Source organism: Eleginops maclovinus, chromosome 3 (assembly GCF_036324505.1).
Source record: "Eleginops maclovinus isolate JMC-PN-2008 ecotype Puerto Natales chromosome 3, JC_Emac_rtc_rv5, whole genome shotgun sequence".
Lineage (NCBI taxonomy): Eukaryota > Metazoa > Chordata > Actinopteri > Perciformes > Eleginopidae > Eleginops > Eleginops maclovinus.
In genome coordinates this window covers 12,547,207-12,566,196 of record NC_086351.1, presented here as the reverse complement: position 1 = coordinate 12,566,196, position 18,990 = coordinate 12,547,207, and the positions used below count along the sequence as shown (strand labels likewise).

The window sequence follows — 18,990 nt, the reverse complement described above, 5'->3', positions numbered from 1 at the left end:
CCCTCTAACAATAAGGCTTTTGACTTTTCATCCTTCTGCGTCTTGATTGCCTTTTAACAGCTGCCTGGTTTTGGAGCAGCTACAGTCAAAAGGGGGGGGGGGGGGGGGGGGAAAGGCCTCCAGACAGAGTAATTATGGTTTTATTTACCATGCCCGTTCTTACAGCTTTCTTTCTTTCCTCTCTGCCCTTTGTGATCATTGATCAGATTAGAAGAAAGTGGAGCTTTTTCATCTGATTCATCTCACATAAAAAACTTAATTGACATAAAAATTGTGGGCACTAAACAATTAAATATAAAAGATACATTGGAATTAAAAGGGATAATTCACAAAGACAACAGTTACGCATCCTTAATGAAAAGACATGTTTCAGGGGAAATCCATTCTGGGTTTCTTGTAAAACCTAATACTTGTCTATCCTTTAAGGTCCTGATTACAGTATAAATCTTTTGCTTGATCTTAACGCCAGACAGTATAATCAAATCCATAAAAAATTCATGTGAAATGTACTCAATGGAACAGCCAAGAAAGGTCATTTAAAGTGTGCTAGCGATAAGAGTATAAATGAAGTGTGTGAAAAGAGATGAACTGCAATGTTTGCTTTCCTTTTACATCGTGGAACGGCCTGCAGAATGCGCCTTTGAAGTGGAGTGAAAAAGCTGTTGCTCAACAACAAACAAAGGGCACATTGTCTGAACCCGGCAGCTGACATGCAAAGCGGCAGAGCATTCACAGAATGCAAAACATGTTCATACGAACAATAGAGCCACTCATCTGTTCATGTAAACTGTGCATTTGGCCGATACATTTCATAAATGAACCCTCTTTCAACAGTTTTCTTTTAAGGGCAAATTGGTGGCAGCCACGCGCAAACAATCAGTCGGACAGTATAGACATATTTCCCTTTGAGCCCCTGCAGGAGCCTGTCTCATGGACCAGCTTTTTTACCTCCAGATCTGAAAATGTATATTAAACATTTGTTTGGGTTGATTGTTTCATTCATTAAAATGATTTGGATAACCAATGAGACATTCTCAAGGTCATCCGCAATCTGGTGTCAATGCTATGGGCCTTTTCATTTTCTTCTGCTGTTATCACATATTTTCTAAAAACCCACAATAATTAGCCTCTATTTAAAGCTGTACAATGGCATCTGTGCGCCACCAAGTGGTGGCCCACAATCTCCAAAACCCATCTGCATATCAAAAACAAACATAAAATACATTGTTTATTACAAAGTTATATACAAAATAAAGTCGTAATGAACACATTAATCCAGAGAGTTTAAAGAGGATTTCTTGTTAACATAAATATATAACTGTGATGTGATGGTCTATGAGGAACATCCCTTTTAAAAACACATGGACAGTGTAAATGTCATGTTTAAGGGAAAGTTCACATTTCTCAACATAAGTCGGTATCTTGCGTGAACATTTTCTACAGATCCTGTGGATGGAGTTGGATAGCATCTTGTAAATGAACAGCAGAAAAGGGGAGTTTAAAACATTTCCACATCTCAATGAGATATCTTCAAAACAGTCCATGGAATGAGCTAATGTGTTTTGCAAAAGGTAACTTATGCCGAAACAGATGCGAACTATCCCTTAAACAAAGGAACCGTCAAAGAAAAGGTGGCACTGTTAAGTTTAAAGCTAAATGTTACAGCAGAAAACACAAAGCATTTGGTAGTTCATCTTAAACCAGACCACAAATACTCATAGCATCTTGGTCTTTTGAGGCAGCAGCACCAACAGAATAACCTGAACAAACATTTATGTTACAACGATATAACTTACCAATATATTTAACACATTTCTGCCAAATTAATTGAATAAGCTTTATAAAAATATGTAAAGGTCGTAGTTTTCCAAACTACAAACAAACAAGCCTTGGGAGAGCTCATGAACAGCCGTGTGTCTGCCTTTGGGCATTGTAAAAGTTCAGATACCATTCACCAGATTAGCCTTTTCCTCCCTCTGTTTCTCCACTGTTTGGTGCATAGCCTCCATAAACCTCTCAAGGGTTACTGTTGGTGTCTGCAGGCAAACAAACTGTGTTAAGAAAACAAAACAACTCTTTTCTTCCTACACTCGGAAGAACCAAAATCCAATCTTACCTTTACAAACAGCGCGTGGGCTAGAAATGGTAACTTCCTGAGTGCTCTTCCACTCAAACCTTTGCTTTTTCTGGAAAGGAAAAGAAAAACAACATAAGCCTAGGCCTGTTTCAGTTCCCACTGGCACTCAGTGCTATACAAGAGCACAGTGATGGTGCAATTTGGGTTCCATTGCATTATGGGATGTCGGTGATACTCACTGAGCAATGCTCCTCAGTTGCAGACTGTGCTCGGACACCTCACTCTTGGCGAAGCGCATCGTCTCCAGCTCAAACATGGTAAACAGCTGCTGCCGGGGGTAGATGATCTGGCACTGCACAAATCACACAGCACAGACTTATGGGAAATTAAAAATACATCAATCCACCGCATTATATTTTAAGTGTTGCTTTGTTTTGTGCCACGAAGAGTCAATCAATCAAATAATTGTCAACTATTTTGATAAAAGCTTGTATTTTATTGGAATGTGTAGATATCATGCTTTTATATCATAATAAAGTGAGTATGTTTGGGTTTCGGCCTGACAAAACTAAACATTTAGAGATATGACCTTGCACTTTAAGAAACTGTAACGGGCCTTTCTCACTACTGACAGTATATATAGAAAAAGTGAAATTGAATAAGCATGTTGATAAAAAGAGATAAACATGATTCCTACCATAACATTCAAGTTTTATATTCAACTGAAATATTACATGTAAGAAAATATTTAGCGTTTTATCATCAGCCCTTTTATACAGAGCTCTTCATGCTGTTGCTGACCTACAACCATTGAGGGGATTTGGGTAGGATCTTGTTTAAGTACACTAGACACATGGGGGTTAAACCACCAACCCTTTAATGATAGGACAATTCAATAGCTTAATAATGGTAAATAACAACAAAATGTTATCAAATGTTAAACCACCAACCCTTTAATGATAGGACAATTCAATAGCTTAATAATGGTAAATAACAACAAAATGTTATCAGATTGCTCGGTCACCTTCATCAGCTCCTCCAGGCAGGAGAGGTAGATGTTGTAGATGCCCTTCTCTGACGGAGGTCCGATGTACTGCTTGATGTCAGCTCTGTCCACAAACGCCAAGTCTATCTTGTCCGTTACATTAGAGGTCGTCAGAATCACCACGTTGGAATGTCTAAAATATGAACCCAAAAGTCAACACAACACAAACTTGTGTAAATAGGAAAAAATTAAGGTCTGAAGGAAGGATTTTCCAGTAAAAAAATAAGAGTGATTATAAGAATGCAAACCTAAGGCTTACGGTGTCACATGTTATAATGGAGAGAACATAGACTATTTTCCTTCCTCACCGTTTGATCTGGTCCAGTTGAGTGAGAACGGCGTTGACCACTCTAATGGCGTCAGAGGGCTCTGTTCCCGCCTGGCAGGCACTCCTCGCTGCTGTCAGACTCTCCACCTACCCACCATTAACATGTTCACAAGGAAGCAGCCACGGTCACATCAACAGGAGATCACTAGGTCTAAACAGGTTATCTTGTTGATCTAAGTGAATCTGAAACAAACCAAGACATTGAAGCCAGCCTCCAATAAAGGTATTTCATTTTTACCTCATCAATCAGAACAAACACAAGAGCATCTTTGTCGTCAATCAGCTGTTGGATCTTTTGAAACATCTTTGTGACCAGCTTACCGCTCTGTAACAAAAAAGCATGATGAAAATAACATCAATTCAATCTGGAACATTCTGCAATCAAACAATGTTACATAAAAGGAGCCAGGTGTACCTCTGAGAACCACTTCGAGAACAAACTGTGGCTGTTTATCTCCACAAATTGCCCATAGGAATACCTGCAGGGAGAGGAGTGTATTATCAAATGAAAAGAGCAGATGTTATTATTGCTCAAACAGTTACACTAAAATTAGGATTGTCTTACCGACTTGACAGTCTGATAGACAGCTTCTGGGCGAGAGCTTTGCAGAGCGATGTTTTCCCTGTGCCCGGGGGTCCTGGACAAACAGTGAGAAATCACTTTTCACAAACCATTTCAGACATGTCAACCAAAAAGGTGATATCTCATTTATTATTTACCGTGAAGCAGCACTACACGGTTCCACGAAATCAGGTTGCTGTTGACACTTTTGTCAGAGAAGTAAATTGTTGTTGTGACATAATCCAGGAGCTGAAGGAACATTTAAACAATGAGAAGTGAAATAGAGATGCACTCATTTTCTCAAAACTGCCAGTTAATCTTTTTACCTGGGTTTTTACTCCGCTCTCGTATACCAGACTCTCCCATATCCCATGGAATTCAGCTGTTAAAAACAGATCAAGTCATTTCAGGGAAATATTCAGCAGAGATTGAAATGAAATGAGCCACACATAGATTCATATTCATAAGATGAATCCAAGCATCTATTACCTATGAAGAACAAAAAGAAAAAAAAGAAAGCCACTTTGAATCCAACAGGGAGTATCAATAGGTTTACTTCAGTCTTTTTTTTCTGTCTTTGTTTATTGTCAGCACTTTGCCCGTTGATTCAGCTGCACATTGCTGTAACAACCGCATAGATCTCCTTTTCACATATAGGAGATAAGTCTCATTCTTTTTGGATCCTTTTTGATGTATCACATTACCTCATATTGAACTATGACATATTGCTGGCCAACATGATAACTTCCTGTTTTAGGTTGTTGCTGGCTCTCCAACATTTCACATTAAGAAGACAAGCCTTTTCTCAAGATGGTTTTCTATTCAACGTGTTATCCTTCTCAATGTAGGGAAGTGTCACCTGCTGGCAGCAACCAGTGATTGGCTGCTGAAAGCTCCTCATCCTCCTCCAAACTGAGCGTGCTGGGTCCATCCTCATTCAGAGTGAAGATGTGAGTGGAGATAGAGCAGCTATTCAAATCAAGGGGCTGAGCAGGGGGGGGGGAATGGGGAAACAAAACATAGCTTAACAAATGCTAAGCATTATTATTACTTCATAATGACAAAAAAAGATGATGTAATATATTTGCAAAGCAGACCAAAGTAACAGACCTGTGTAACCATTTCCTCAACATCAACTATAGCCACAGACTCCACATGTTTCTGCAGGTAGTCCTCATCAAACTCTGTCCATCTGTAGTTTCCAAAAACCATGCTGTGGCGATTCAGAAGAGCCAGTATGTGGATCCTCACTTCGGACAGTTTAGCTGTGCTGAAATTTCCACAAAGGACGGGAAAATCACAATTACATTATTGGTTATCATGAGGATAAAACAGTAAGTAAACATATTCATGGCAGATACCATTCAATAGCAATACGAATATTGGTTTCTAGACATTTAGAAAAACATACTGTGGGTGTGCGTGTCTTTTCTGTATTCACGGTAGGCTCTTTGTTTTTAACGGATTTACGTTTTCAATGACCTGTTTAAAACTACTTAGACTGCCTACCTGTGAGATTTAACATGGACCTCCACGTTGATGTTTTGTTTCTGGTTTCCCACCTCCATTCTGTCGCCGTCCATCCCTGCAAAGTTGTGGACAACCGAGCAAAAATCATGACTTTATTGTAGTATTGTTTATTTCCAGAGGTATCGAGTACTGTCATTAAGTAACATTTTGAGATACTTGTGCTTAACCTGAGGATTTCCATTTTTAGCTTCTACTGCTCTACAATTCAGAGGTAAATCGTGCACTAGGCTACCTGGAGTAAACTCACAAGCTACCCTGCAGTATACAACGTAATTAAAACATTAATGCATCAATAATTATGATCAAAACATATCATATATTATTCTGAAATGGACTAATCTGCATAATGAGTACTTCTACTTTTGGTACTCGCGATAGTGAGCTTTAGCTAGCTTACATAGCTGGCTAACAGGAACTCACTTTGTAGCTGAAGCTAAACATTTTGCTACATTAACAAAACTGTAATCATACCTCACACCATTTACGATAAGACTGTGAATACTTGCCTCAACCAAAGTTGTGGTACCCAAGAAACTACCGACGGTCCGCTGTCAGAAAGCAGAAATTACTCGCTCAAATACCGCGCGCGAGTTAAACCGGAAGTGTATCATTTGTTTTGTGTATCACTTCCGCTTGTAGCTAGATTTCCTGCTGCAGATCTACAGTAGTGACTGCTTGCAATATAATTGGAATAAACAACAAAATCGTCGGATACAAAACACGGAGGGATGGGGAAAAAACACAAGAAACATAAGCCGGAGTGGAGAACAGTTGAAGGTACCCGAGTGCATAATCAAATAACACTTACCGCTTTTGTTGCAGCTAGTTTTACGTTAGCAAGCCTAGCTTACCTTGCTAGCTCAAATGAGAAGGACATCATATTTGCATTGTTTTTGTTTGTTTTGAATGTCCACCCTTATCAACCAACATGGTACACATCCCACATATCTCTGTTATGGTTTCCTTCTAAAAGTCCAAGTAAAGTGTTCGTGTTTGTTTATTGATCCCGAGGGATCTATTACAGAAGAAATTACATATAAACGGAATAATATAACTTTATTACTTCAATAATAATAAATCAACGCAGAAGTAATAGCATAAAGCAAGAGTTTACCAGGGTATTGCACAGTCAAATTATTTAGTATGGGGTTATAGCTGATGAAATCATTGTTGAGACCGTTGTATGTATCTGCTTTCTTTTGCATTTTGATTTTAAAATTGTAGTTCAAGTAAATAATTCCAACACAAACAGTTGAGCAAAAGCACAAGAGGTAGAATCAATTACACTAAAACAACACAGTTAAAATGCAATTAAACTCAATCATCCAACATACAGTGGAAGGTTTTCTACAACATTTTATTATAGCTACTCGTTTTACAATACACACCATCTTTAGTGTTTAAAGCAATACCAGAGAAAACGTTCAATATACCTATCATATTAATAAACATCCTTCATTCTCACTTACTCCTTCCACAACTTTACCCTTTGCATCATGAATTCTGATCTCTACAACTGCCTTCAACTACGCTTCTTTTGGCTCTAGACTGTGAAGACAAGGCTCTTGAGAAGCCCCTGAAGCTTGTGCTCAAAGTTGGAGGAAGTGAGGTGACAGAGCTCTCTGGTTCGGGCCATGACTCCAGCTTCTACGATGACAGATCAGACCATGAGCGGGAACGGCACAAAGAGAAAAAGAAGAAGAAGAAGAAAAAGTCGGAAAAGGATAAAGACAAATATGTGGATGATGAAGAGAGAAGACGGCGAAAGGTTTGTTTACAAAAGAGCATTGTACCATTTGTATCTGGGTGTTGTGCCTCTGTAAGTTAAAAACCGGTCGTTCATCATATACTACAGGAGGAAAAGAGGAAGAAGAGAGAGCGAGAGCAGAACGAATCAGAGGCTGCAGCTTCTACTGCTGCCAGCAGCGTGGGTGTGCCTGTTGAACCTTTCACATTGCCAAAAAGCATCAGTATTGGACTAGAGGTAAGTAAAATAATTTAGCCCTTCAAAAGCTTCTTGATGATTCCCTCACTCACAACGTGAATGTATCTCCTCAGCCCGAGGAGAAGAAAAAAAAGAAAGAGCGAGAACGAGAGAGAGAGAGAGATAGAGAGTTTGAGCTTGAGGACGAAATGGATGAGTTCAACCCCCATTTGAAGATGGAAGGAGATCCGCTAGGAGACAGGCCGGTCCGATCATGCAGGACACAACAAGGTTAGAATGCCTACCTCTCTATCAGAACAATATCTTAAATTACATCTCCTTTTGGCAATTATTCACTGAATATTTAATTTTAAAATGTTTTCCAAATGCAGAGAGTGAATCCACTCCTCGTCAACAACTGCTGGAACACTTTCTAAGGCAGTTGCAGAGGTAAGATACAGTGATTTCAGTCTTATTGCAGCACCCACCTGTTGTGCCAACATTCTGTCCTTCATCCATCCTTATTGCCAGAATTCTGCTTCTCAAGAGCTTTAACTATATCAAGTATAAGGACTAAGGGAAAGGCAGGATGATACATGTTCCTTAAGCTTGATATGGATGTTTTCTTTCTTAAACCATCAAGCACATAAACATCATACATTTATTTGTGTATTATCATGATATTTAATGATCCCAATCATATTGCCCAAAACATGAGACCAAAATGTCAACTTTGCATATTCAGAATGTCAAATTGACAGATCGACATTAAATGTACTGAGAGCAAATTCATACATTGTCCTAAGGTGACAAATCCCTTTGATTTAAATGGCTTTCCTCTACCCCCTGTAAGAATCTAAGAAGAGTGATTTACGCGTCACTTATACAAAAGCATGTGAAATAAACTTTGCAGCATCCACAGTAGTATATTTGGTCTTTCTTCCTTTTCTGTATTCATAATTTTGAGTGTAGTGAGAGTCATGTTTTGATAGAAATGTGTGTAACCTTTGATGCTTAAGCCAGATGTTGTTATCAACACTAAGACAACATCAGACCAAACGTTAAGTCCACAGTACGATGTGGTCTGGTTCATCAAATCACAACACAGCAAGATCCATTTATATTGATCGTATTCACCTGAAAGATAACGTGCGCCAACATGGTCTGAACAAATCTTAAGCATGGTGCCGTAGTGAATAATTTCCTGTCATGCACTACTTGTCCTTCCAGGAAAGACCCCCATGGATTCTTCTCATTTCCAGTAACAGATGCGATTGCTCCCGGTTACTCAATGATCATCAAACATCCTATGGACTTCAGCACCATGAAAGACAAGATTATGAACAACGATTACAACACAGTTACAGAATTTAAGGTGAGGAGACTTTTCAACACAAGGAGAAGGTTGGGATGTTGAATATGTATTTTGTATGATACAGAGTGAGAAAAAGTGTCAGTAAAACAAGTTTGCCTTAATACCTGTTTTAACACTTTGTATGCCTTCAGGGGGATTTCAAACTGATGTGTGACAACGCCATGGTGTACAATCGACCAGAGACCGTCTATTACAAGGCTGCCAAGAAGCTGCTACATACAGGATTCAAGATGATGAGCAAGGTAATGCGGTCAAATGGTAGTCCATGTTAGCTGTCCTGTGTATTTGCTTAATTGAAAAGTAATTTACTTGTAGTACTGCTTCGCTTCCATTTGTTTCAACTTTTCAACGTTTTTTATTACTTCAAATGCATCACCTTAAAAATATATTTCCATAACTTGTACATTTTAGTTCAATATATTTGAATTTGAATCGATTTTAAATATACGTCAGGCAGGCAGACTGAGTGCAGTAATGATGTCACCTGGAGTCAAATCGTGGCACTGCTCCATCACAGGGAATAATGGAAAATGTTCATAGTACTATGACAGTTTCCACTGTACAGCAGCAGATCCTAATCAGCCGTACACATACATAAAACTCAAGTCTTGATGATATGATCTTGTCTAAAATTATATTATTTCAGGGCGGATTTCACCTTTAAAATCTCCCTCTAATCATCGACCCCTTTCTATTCCATCTCTTCTCTTATCCATGACAGTAAAGCGGTTACAATAAGTGTTGCCCTATTCTCCTCTGCCCTTTGTACAGGAACGGCTGCTGGCTCTGAAACGCAGCATGTCCTTTATGCAGGAAATGGACTATACCCAGCAGGCAGCCATTTTGGGAGATGAAGATCTTGAAGCTGATTTACCTCCTCCAGAAATAATCCCCAGCCCAGTGGAATCAGCTAAGAAGTCCAAGAAACAACCAGTCAAGGACATGAAGGAAGTCATCAGGTATTCCTTATTCTAGATTCATGTGCCTTTTGTACACGTTTATAAAATTCAATGTAGTCAAAATGAGCATGGAGAAAAGTCCTAGCTTATTTGATGTTTCAGTGATTCAGCACCCTGTTCGTGTAATATTGCTTTAACGCTCTTATTTGTGTCATTTCAGTTACCTGTTTGAACCGGAGGGAAACGCTTGCAGCTTGACTGACAGTACAGCAGAGGAGCACGTCCTGGCGCTCGTTGAGCATTCGGCAGATGAAGCTCGGGATAGGATCAACAGATACATGCCCAACTCCAAGGTATTCTTCTTACTGTGTATACATTAATATTTATACACACTGTTTCTACCAACTATAGCTGTATTCTATGAGAATAAATGACAAATTGGTAGTTAGGATTCAGATAAGATAAGATATACTTTTTTGATCCCAATTTGGAAAATGTTTCTGCCACAACAGCATAAGACATTAAGTGAATAAATAATTTAAGCCTCTTCTATGTTTTTATTGACAAATATTTGATGTGTTTTCAGATGGGCTATTTGCGTAAAGAAGCAGACAGTTCTCTTCTTTATACGGTTGTAAATCAGCTTGATGCTGAAGCAGAAGGTTTGTTATCAACGTGATAATACATCTTTAAACACATTTCAAAGCCCTATGTTCACACATGATTAGTATGATTATCCTTTTTTTTGCAGAAGAGGAGACTCATAAAGTGGACCTGAGCTCTTTGTCAAATAAGCTTCTGCCTGGATTAACAACTTTGGGTTTCAAAGATGACAGGAGACACAAAGGTAGGGCAACAGAAACTTTTGTAGATTTAATTACCATCAATCAAACCAAATTAATAACATTTGCTAGAAATCGCCACAAAGTCTATGACCTATAACTGATTTTGTCTTTCTCTTTTTCTGTACAGTAACTTTTCTGAGCAGTGCCTACAACGTCCAGACCCTTCAGAAGAACTCCATCTATCCAGACCTGCAACCTGATGAGGTGGACATGCTTTATTCAGCCTATGGCGATGACACAGGAGTACAATGTGCTCTCAGGTAAGGCATTTTTTATATCATAAGTTACACTTAAACTTAATACATAATGTGTCCCCATTCTCAGCTTTCCAGTTCTCAACATGTTCACTTTCTCCCTCAGCATACAGGAGTTTGTCAAGGGCTGCAGTGGTGTCACGCAGCATTGGGTCGACAAGCTTCTGGACAAGATGACTGCAGACGATCACACTAAAGCTGTCAGTCAAATCCGACAGGTATCTAACTTTATACTTAAAGGTCTCCTATTATGCTATATTTTAATAATATTTTGTAGGGCAATATCTATACATAACATGTCTGTGAAGTGTTTTGCTCAAAATACCAAACAGATCACCCATTGTAGCATGCCTCATACGCCTCTATTTCAGCCCTGTTCCTGAAGTGCTGATTCTGTGACTGTTGTTTTAAATTTGAGCTGAGCTGAAGCTGGCCACGCCCCTTTGAAGCGCATGCAGCTCTCTGTCTGAAGAGAGTTTTCTCCTGGAGAAACTCATGATTAAACGCCTTATTATGTCCAAAACCACATCAAGCATTATTTCTGAAACACTTATTTTCTCAGTGTTTACCACTAGAACAGTGACACTATTTGTATTTTATATATAGCATCTTTACAATAAGTCCCTCCTCCAGACATCCTGTTGAATACACAGACACACACAGCTGCCTACTCATTGAGCTCACAACAGTATATAGCGGACGATAGGTTGGGAGGTGTCACGAGGGTGGGACGTTGCCAGGAGTTTAATGTGAAGCCAGCCCACATTTCGGTTATGACGTCATATCGGCCACAAATCTGGATCAGCTCGTTTGTACCCCCGTTTTTAGAGATGTGGGTAAGGAGGAAAAGAGAGAGGGTTGTATTTTCTGACACTTTGTGAGTCTCCTTACACACCGGGGACACATATTTGTATATAAAAGACAGCAAAAAGTCCATCTTGCATAAATGGGGAACTTTAATGTCCAGTATTACACACATTGCTTCCAGTGTCAAGGGTATAATGTACCATTTGTAGCATACTGCTCTCTGGCCTATCATGTGTATGATGCTCATTTTACATTTCAGAAACGAAACATCATGCTTAAACCCGATGAAACCAAATCCAACATCTGTGACATGCAGGTATGTTGTATTTTTTCAAATGGTGATATTGAATTCAAATATTTGCTTCTATTTGTCTGGTTGAAGTTGTTTATTTCTGTTCAGATGGCAGACGGCACCGGCCTGGGAGACAGCAGCTCAGTCCTGGACTTCATGTCAATGAAGAACTACCCTGATATGTCTCTGGATATATCCATGCTGAACTCATTAGGTGATTGTCCCCATCAACACACGTGTGTGGGATTAACATTTCTCCAATAATCCACTAACCTCACTAATGAAAACTAAAAGGTGTAGTCTATGAAAGTGCATAACTTGCGCTAATGGGATAATATAATCTTCTTAAAAGCTCGAACAGAGCTTTTACTACATTATGAAACACGTACTGCAGTGGAGCTACTTGAATACTTCTTGCATTACAGAATTTTTGGATATAATCCTCTACTCCTTTTCTGCTATGTATGCTCTTGCATTTTTTATTCAGTTCTTTGCTAATTTAATGTTATTATTGATCCTTCTTTTTCGACAGGTAAAACTGTTAAAAAGGAGCCGTGCACTGAGGATGGCCAGCAGCAATTTGATGAAGCAGACAAACTCCTGCAGGAGTTCCAGGATGCTCAAGTGGAGAGAGTCGGCTCCAGACCATCATCCAACCTGTCCTCCCTCTCTAATGCCTCAGAGAGGGACCAGCATCATCTAGGTATTTGTAATAGGACTTACAAACTAGGTTAGCTCAGAAACGAACCCTGCTCATGCCTTTTAGCTTCACATTTTATATAACATTGGTGTCATTAGGATGCTAACGTTCCATAATTCTATGTTGCTCAGCTTCTGGGAAAATATCAACTAGGCATAGCTAAATATTTCCATTGCTTTCCATTGAAGAGATACACCAGAGCAACAACATTAGAGCCATATTTTCTGTCTCCCCAGGGAGCCCATCACACCTGGGCGTTGGGGACCAGTCTGAAATGGTTCCTGATCCCTACGAGTTTCTGCAATCTCCGGAGCCAGAGAGCACATCCAACAGCTGACCACACACACTTCCAGTTTGTTATCCTGGTGTTAACAGCACTGGGTACTCAGTCTTGGGTTAATTTTAACACTGCGGACACTGCAAGAGACCTGTTTTAAAGACTGAATATGAATGTACAGGATGTTTGTATCGTAATTGTATGTTTTTTTATTAGTGAAACAAATGAAAAATAAATGCTTGCACCTGTATTTATAAATGTGTGTGGTTCAATAAGCCAAAGAGAAACTGTTATCAGCTGCATTGTACAATAAATATGCTGTGGGAACTGTCAACCAGTATAAAAGTCCTCCAAATGTAATGCATCTGCAGTTAGAGGATGTTGTAAGGTTATCCGACCGAGTCCTGGTTTGTGAAGAAGTAAACTTCTGTGTTTTAACTGAGCAAAAATATTCTTTGTTTTCACTACATGAGACACAAAAGAGAAGTTTTAAAAAAAAAAACGATAGGCAAGCAGTATACATTGACATTCAGCTTATTGTTACATGAGAGGTTTAAGATGGAAGAATTGGTCTTTTCAAAGCAGAAGTGTTGCGCAAATCTGTGATTTCAGTTCCCTTATGCTATAATGATAACCACAGGCTATTTTTGAGGGCCTTATATTCTCCAGGGTTTAAAAGTATGAGAAACGACAGCAAATACTGTTAGATTGACAAGCAGTTTACATGCGCAGTCATCCACTCGGTGAAGGGCCACAATAAAAAGCTGTGTGTCTTGAGAAAAGCGCATGCGCGGTAGGACGGTTTCCATAGCGCCGCTCCGACCTGCTGAGTGAGTTGATTGTTCAACTTCTGATTCAGTTCCCTCGGTGACACAAACCCAAGGACGTCGTAGCATTTTATCCTTTTTACGGTTTTAATTGTTTCGCTTTATTTCCGGACATTTCATTTCAGTATGTGAATTTTATTTATTGAGGCACCTGCTCGGCTGACTAATTATGGGATATCAAACGGTAAAAATCGACTTCAGGATCTGAACTGGAATATTTAGTTTTTTGTTTTAATGTCGGTCGCTTTCCTAAAACGGCAACAGTAAGTATTTTATTCGTGGATGAAAACACACGCTGCTCTTACAAACGCTCGGGTATTTTCGGCATTACTTTGTGGTCTCTTTCGAGCCGTTGAAATGATTTGAATTGTAAATAAAGCAAAACAAAACGCTGGGAGAGCTAAAGCAGGCGACCATTATTATAAGCCAACTGCTGTTAAGGAAAACGGACGCAACAAAACCAATAGGCGTGAAGACAACACAAACGAGTTGATGAGTTGACTTTGACTTCACAAGTAGTTGCTGCTTTTTAGGTTTTGTATGCTATTTAATTGATTTTTATCATAGTGTTGTGTCCAGCTATAAGCCTGAGGAAAACATGTGATTCCAAGGCCTTGTTAAGGAATCGCATGTAGTACTTTGTGTAACTGTTTTACTCTGGATCAGCTGTTTGCTGTAGACAATATGTGACAATATGCTCCTTATTTATACCCACTGGTTCTGTCCATTTGTTAGAATGGATAAAGCACTCTTCTGCTACTACCTTTTTCACACAATACACAGCAATGCCAGTTTATTAAGTAGAGTATTGTAAAAGTAATGAAATGTAAGACAGCAGCTTTACAATCACTCCTACCTTAAGTTTTTAGTGACAGTTTTTGTTAAGATCAGTTTAGAAAGCTGTAGTTTTTTCTTTTTAGTATATTATCATTTTGTCTGCTGTACCTCTGATGAATTATTTATTTAACTAATAAGTTTAAGGATGTTGTATTTGTTGCTAGAATATAAGCTACATCCAGATAAGGCAGTGTGAGTGTTGTACCATAATGGCTGAACATTATCATGCTCAACTCATTTTCCTAACTCATTTCCCCAGCAAATACAGCCACACTCTGCCGGAGCTGCACTTGCATGTGTAATGTGTGGACGAGGTTTGAAGGCGCTTGGATGAAGCTTTTATATGTGACTGTTTATTCTCCAGATGAACTGCTTCAACAAAAAGCTGAGACGCACATCTCCCATGCATGGCAGCAGTAAAAATGAACTGGTCCCCTCAAAACCTCCAAGGGTGAACGGATGGTCGTGGCCCCCCCAGGCTTTCCAAGTAGTCGGCTGGGTGGTGTACAGCTACCTCGGGATCGTCAGCTTTGGCATCTATATCCCTCTTCTGCCTCCACCATGGAACCATGTGGTCTATTCTGTATCCTTAAAACACACAGCCGATACTGTGTTGTTGTGGCTGACTGTTAAGTGTGTAGCAATGGGTCTCTCAGAATTGATTATGGAGCAAACCGTCTCTGCTACAGTTTTGTTTGGGCTGCTGGGCAAGACAGAGATGTTGTTGTGTGTGCTGTTTGTATGGGCTTCAGTCATACAAGACATCACTGTCTCTGGTTATGTAGTCTCTATAAAGCCTAAAACACATCATTTTGTCACATGTTGGATGCTGCGTGATGTCAACACTGGTTCACTTCAGTCATAGGAACAGTTGATTTCTTCAGAACTGACTTAACACAAAACATTCACTTGTATGCATCAGTTTGCAGTATCTCTTACTGCCACTAACTATTCTGTACTGTATTAACACATATTGCAGAATTGCACTAACATTTTGGCTATTTTCCTTGACTCTTGTTGTGTACAGGTAACTGGCATAGCTTTTGTTTTGCACTTTCTCACCAATATTGCAGCTGTGACTATAGACCCAGCAGATGGCAGTGTGAGGGCAAAACAGAGCTACTCAAATCCAATGCCGTTTTTTGACCGGATGAAGCAACCGCACGTCATCAAGGATCTACACTGTTATTTATGTGATGTCAAGGTGTAAGTATTTAAAGGAGGGCTGCAACGGTTAGTCCATTGATCTATTAATCAATTGATAGGAAAGTAAGGGCTAACAGTTGTGACAATCCATTTATCAAAACTGCTTTTCTCTGTTTTATATTACATTACACTGAATATCTTTGGGTTTTGGTTTGATAAAACAAGATCTTTTAAAAATATCACCTTGAGAAACCAGGATCAACACTTTTTTACTTTTCTCTGTAATTTTATGAACCAAACAATTATTCTATCTAAAGACGAATCAGCTGATTAATCAATAAGGAAAATAATCAGTAGGTCCAACTCTTTTCTTCTGCATTAAAAATGAGAGCTATATCATTTTACAATCGTTCAAACGTTTAATGACGTTCAACATCTTTCCGTAGTGGCCCCAAAGTTAAACACTGTGGTGTTTGCAACAAGTGTGTTGAAGACTTTGATCACCATTGCAAATGGCTGAACACCTGTGTGGGGGGCAGAAACTACTGGTAAGGCAACATGGATGGACGTTCTGTATCTGACTCCATAGCTGATGTTTAAATGAAAGGTGCAATGCTGTGTAAACTAACTACAGGTTTTGTGTGTTGCCTTCAGGTACTTCTTTGTGGCACTGTGCTCTGCTACACTTTGCGTCTTCATGCTCGTTGTTGTCATCTTGTTCATATGTATTCAGCATTACCTGGATCCAGGGAGTCTCCGGACGGCCCCTCAGTTTCACGGTGAGTCACCATAATATGGAACTTTGCTTTCAAAACAGCTTTGATCATATTTTTGTTAAAAGCTGACTGCATAATTCTTCTTTTGCTCCTTCTTTCTGTAGATATGCTGGGGAATGGTACCTGGCTGGTGTTTTTACCCCTGGCACCCATAAAGACTAGTTCAGCTGGTCTCCTTATCTTAGCCTTTGTGACAGCCATTCTGAGCATCACCTGCTTGCTGCTGCTCGGTCATCTGCTGGGCTTTCACTTTTACCTCTGTGAGTCCCAATCTGCAAGACAGACATTTGAATTGGGTTAATTTTCTTTCATGCAGTCAATAATTCTCACTCTTCTTTGCTTTACAGTTTTTAAAGGCATAAGCACGTATGATTATGTAAAGATGCAGCGCCAAAAAGAGACCAGAAAATCTGACTCAGGAAATCCAAAAGATGTGAAAATCCATAACAAGACCCTACAGGTGAGACCCGTCTTGCCTCACACTTGTTGACATTTGGTTAGTCTCTCTTGTGTCTAAAAACACATTTTGTTTCCCCTTTAAAGTGTCAAGATAACTCCATTGACGGTGAGCCAGCATTTTCACAGAGTTCAGGGTAAAACACATTCCTTACAGAGGTTGTTGTACTATTATTTAAGATATTTTGAAGGTGAGTTAATGTCACTGGTTTTCCTGCAGTACCTGCAAATTTGAAAAGCCGACTTTCAGAGTCAATATGCACTGAGGTAAGTGTGCCCTTTTGTATATCTGTTGAATTGTTTAACATGCATCAAATGGGTTTAAAAAACAAAAAAGTCTATTTTTATGAAGTGAAAAGGTAAAAGAATACTACATAGAAATTCTGCTTGCTTTCTAGTTGGAGAACTTTAGGAAATCAGAGAACAGTTTCCATTATGGCACAGAAAATCCAAGTAGGTATTTGACAATTTGCAATTATCTCTACACATTTCTTTGCATCAAGCTAATTTAAGATGATGTAGATGCAACAATATTTCAAAATAGCAGAATGTATGGACTGCATTACATTGTAAATGAATTGGAAATAAAGTATACATTTATATACATTGTAGACAGATTAAAGGACTTTTGTCAGCCTAGTTTATTAAATATGGATTACAAAATAATATTTGTCCATGCAGTTTGTAAACAATACTTATCCCCTCTTCATTCCTGTGTCTAAAAGGGGAATTGAACACCAGTAATAACAAGATGCCCGAAAATGAAGAGACTCACAGCGGCGTTGTGACGTCTGCTCACCGAGTTCCAGGAGTGCAGGACCCTCTGGGCAGCGCCGTTATGACTCCAGATGACACTTAGCAGTAACTGAGGTCTGCATGGCGATGCATCGGGATAAGCTGCTCTGAGGTTTCATAATTTTATCAAGGAAGATGTGCATCACAAAGCTTTGCCAAACAATCACACGGAGCATTGTGTTTTGGACAGAGGACGTGTTGAACTTCATGGAAACCGTTTTTTCCTCCAGTGGATATTTTATCTGCAGTCTGAACAATTGTGAAGCCGTCATTGTGTTTTCTTTTTTTTTTTTTATCTGCACTGTGTTTTTATGACGACCTTCGAATTATTTAAAGCATTGTTTTTTCTCACTGATTTTGAAAAGAGAGCCAAAGTCCGGCCCCCCTTCCAGGTTGAGCACTTTTCCACTGATCAGATAAATGGATGGATTTTGGCATCTTTCTCAAACATGTTATTGAAGTTTATTGTTTCTATTCTAAGCCAAATGGGATCAAGAAATGTACTGGCAGTAACCTTTAGCTTCATATCATTTTATCTGATGGCCAAAGAGAAACCTTTTTATGGAAAAATGCATAGTCTCACTAAAGGTAGTGGAGCGAACTAGCTTGTGAAAAGGACAGCTCTGTAGCTCTCTGTTGCTGTTTATGATTATTTAAGGATTATATAAAGCTGTTTGGGTTTAGAGACTGTTTTTACTTGATTTGATAGTAAAGATTTTAGATTCAACAGTTAATGTTTGATGCAGATTCTTCTTCAACCTATTTGACCACACATTTGCACTTTAAAGGCAAAGCATAGCCACCTGTTCCAGCTTCTACAGTTTCTAACACGGTATTCTGAACTAAAAACGTGTGTATCTGAATGGATTTGTCAGCAACATACAGCATGAACCACTGATTCGTCAGCAAAAGTGGTTAAAACAAAGCATTGAAGAGGGTCCATTTATTGACATCCACATAGAGCCCTGTACATTGATGTAAAAAGCAGTTTCACTCATTCAGCAAGAGGGGAAAAAACATCGCCAAATAGATCAATGCTAAAGGCTACAGTTTAGGGAATATTTTAACCTGTTTTTTTAATGACATCACAAAATGATAATCAGATGGATGTGTCTAGAAGGGAACAGCAACATTTGACAGAATGTAGCCACAGAAATGGACATGGAAGAAGTCAGAACTGAGCCTTCGGCTGAAATTCAATGATGAGGAAGAATATGTGTTATCTATTCCGTAACATG

General features: G+C 39.1%; 3 protein-coding genes across 4 annotated transcripts; 2 read left to right on the top strand and 1 right to left on the bottom strand.

Moving 5' to 3' along the window:
- Nucleotides 1-1,215: 1,215 nt before the first annotated feature.
- Nucleotides 1,216-6,203, bottom strand: trip13 (thyroid hormone receptor interactor 13). Its single transcript, XM_063879869.1, has 14 exons — nucleotides 6,049-6,203; nucleotides 5,522-5,597; nucleotides 5,123-5,282; nucleotides 4,872-4,998; nucleotides 4,339-4,394; nucleotides 4,171-4,261; nucleotides 4,016-4,088; nucleotides 3,866-3,929; nucleotides 3,689-3,775; nucleotides 3,431-3,537; nucleotides 3,102-3,255; nucleotides 2,317-2,429; nucleotides 2,117-2,186; nucleotides 1,216-2,036 (listed from the first exon to the last, which is right to left on the bottom strand). Exons 2-14 carry the CDS (start codon nucleotides 5,593-5,595, stop codon nucleotides 1,941-1,943), a joined length of 1,272 nt encoding a protein of 423 aa, XP_063735939.1. The 5' UTR covers nucleotides 5,596-5,597; nucleotides 6,049-6,203; the 3' UTR covers nucleotides 1,216-1,940.
- Nucleotides 6,157-13,173, top strand: brd9 (bromodomain containing 9). Its single transcript, XM_063879868.1, has 17 exons — nucleotides 6,157-6,319; nucleotides 7,090-7,310; nucleotides 7,398-7,526; nucleotides 7,601-7,757; nucleotides 7,859-7,916; nucleotides 8,697-8,841; nucleotides 8,973-9,083; nucleotides 9,613-9,800; nucleotides 9,961-10,093; nucleotides 10,327-10,402; nucleotides 10,492-10,587; nucleotides 10,713-10,845; nucleotides 10,946-11,057; nucleotides 11,906-11,962; nucleotides 12,047-12,152; nucleotides 12,471-12,641; nucleotides 12,875-13,173. Exons 1-17 carry the CDS (start codon nucleotides 6,271-6,273, stop codon nucleotides 12,973-12,975), a joined length of 2,043 nt encoding a protein of 680 aa, XP_063735938.1. The 5' UTR covers nucleotides 6,157-6,270; the 3' UTR covers nucleotides 12,976-13,173.
- Nucleotides 13,174-13,716: 543 nt separating this feature from the next.
- Nucleotides 13,717-18,486, top strand: zdhhc11 (zinc finger DHHC-type containing 11). 2 transcript variants are annotated; one of them, XM_063880328.1, is made up of 11 exons: nucleotides 13,717-14,005; nucleotides 14,944-15,162; nucleotides 15,607-15,785; nucleotides 16,172-16,273; nucleotides 16,380-16,504; nucleotides 16,606-16,761; nucleotides 16,849-16,961; nucleotides 17,045-17,066; nucleotides 17,178-17,224; nucleotides 17,356-17,410; nucleotides 17,683-18,486. In XM_063880328.1, the coding sequence occupies exons 2-11, from the start codon at nucleotides 14,944-14,946 to the stop codon at nucleotides 17,814-17,816; spliced, it is 1,152 nt and encodes a 383-aa protein (XP_063736398.1). In that variant the 5' UTR covers nucleotides 13,717-14,005; the 3' UTR covers nucleotides 17,817-18,486. The 2 variants fall into 2 exon arrangements, with proteins under 2 accessions (XP_063736398.1, XP_063736399.1); XM_063880329.1 differs by having other exon boundaries at nucleotides 17,356-17,414.
- Nucleotides 18,487-18,990: the final 504 nt, after the last annotated feature.

Bases quoted from the DNA above. Each gene is read 5' to 3' on its own strand.
- trip13 (XM_063879869.1), bottom strand. From the start codon at position 5,595: ATGGACGGCGACAGAATGGAGGTGGGAAACCAGAAACAAAACATCAAC. The intron at 4,999-5,122 runs GTCTGTTACTTT...CCCCCTGCTCAG, and splicing joins TTGAGGAAATGGTTACACAG to CCCCTTGATTTGAATAGCTG. The intron at 4,089-4,170 runs GTAAATAATAAA...CTGTTTGTCCAG, and splicing joins CCGTGTAGTGCTGCTTCACG to GACCCCCGGGCACAGGGAAA.
- brd9 (XM_063879868.1), top strand. From the start codon at position 6,271: ATGGGGAAAAAACACAAGAAACATAAGCCGGAGTGGAGAACAGTTGAA. The intron at 8,842-8,972 runs GTGAGGAGACTT...GTATGCCTTCAG, and splicing joins ACACAGTTACAGAATTTAAG to GGGGATTTCAAACTGATGTG. The intron at 10,403-10,491 runs GTTTGTTATCAA...TTTTTTTTGCAG, and splicing joins GCTTGATGCTGAAGCAGAAG to AAGAGGAGACTCATAAAGTG.
- zdhhc11 (XM_063880328.1), top strand. From the start codon at position 14,944: ATGAACTGCTTCAACAAAAAGCTGAGACGCACATCTCCCATGCATGGC. The intron at 17,067-17,177 runs GTGAGCCAGCAT...GTTTTCCTGCAG, and splicing joins TCAAGATAACTCCATTGACG to TACCTGCAAATTTGAAAAGC. The intron at 17,411-17,682 runs GTAGGTATTTGA...TGTGTCTAAAAG, and splicing joins TTATGGCACAGAAAATCCAA to GGGAATTGAACACCAGTAAT.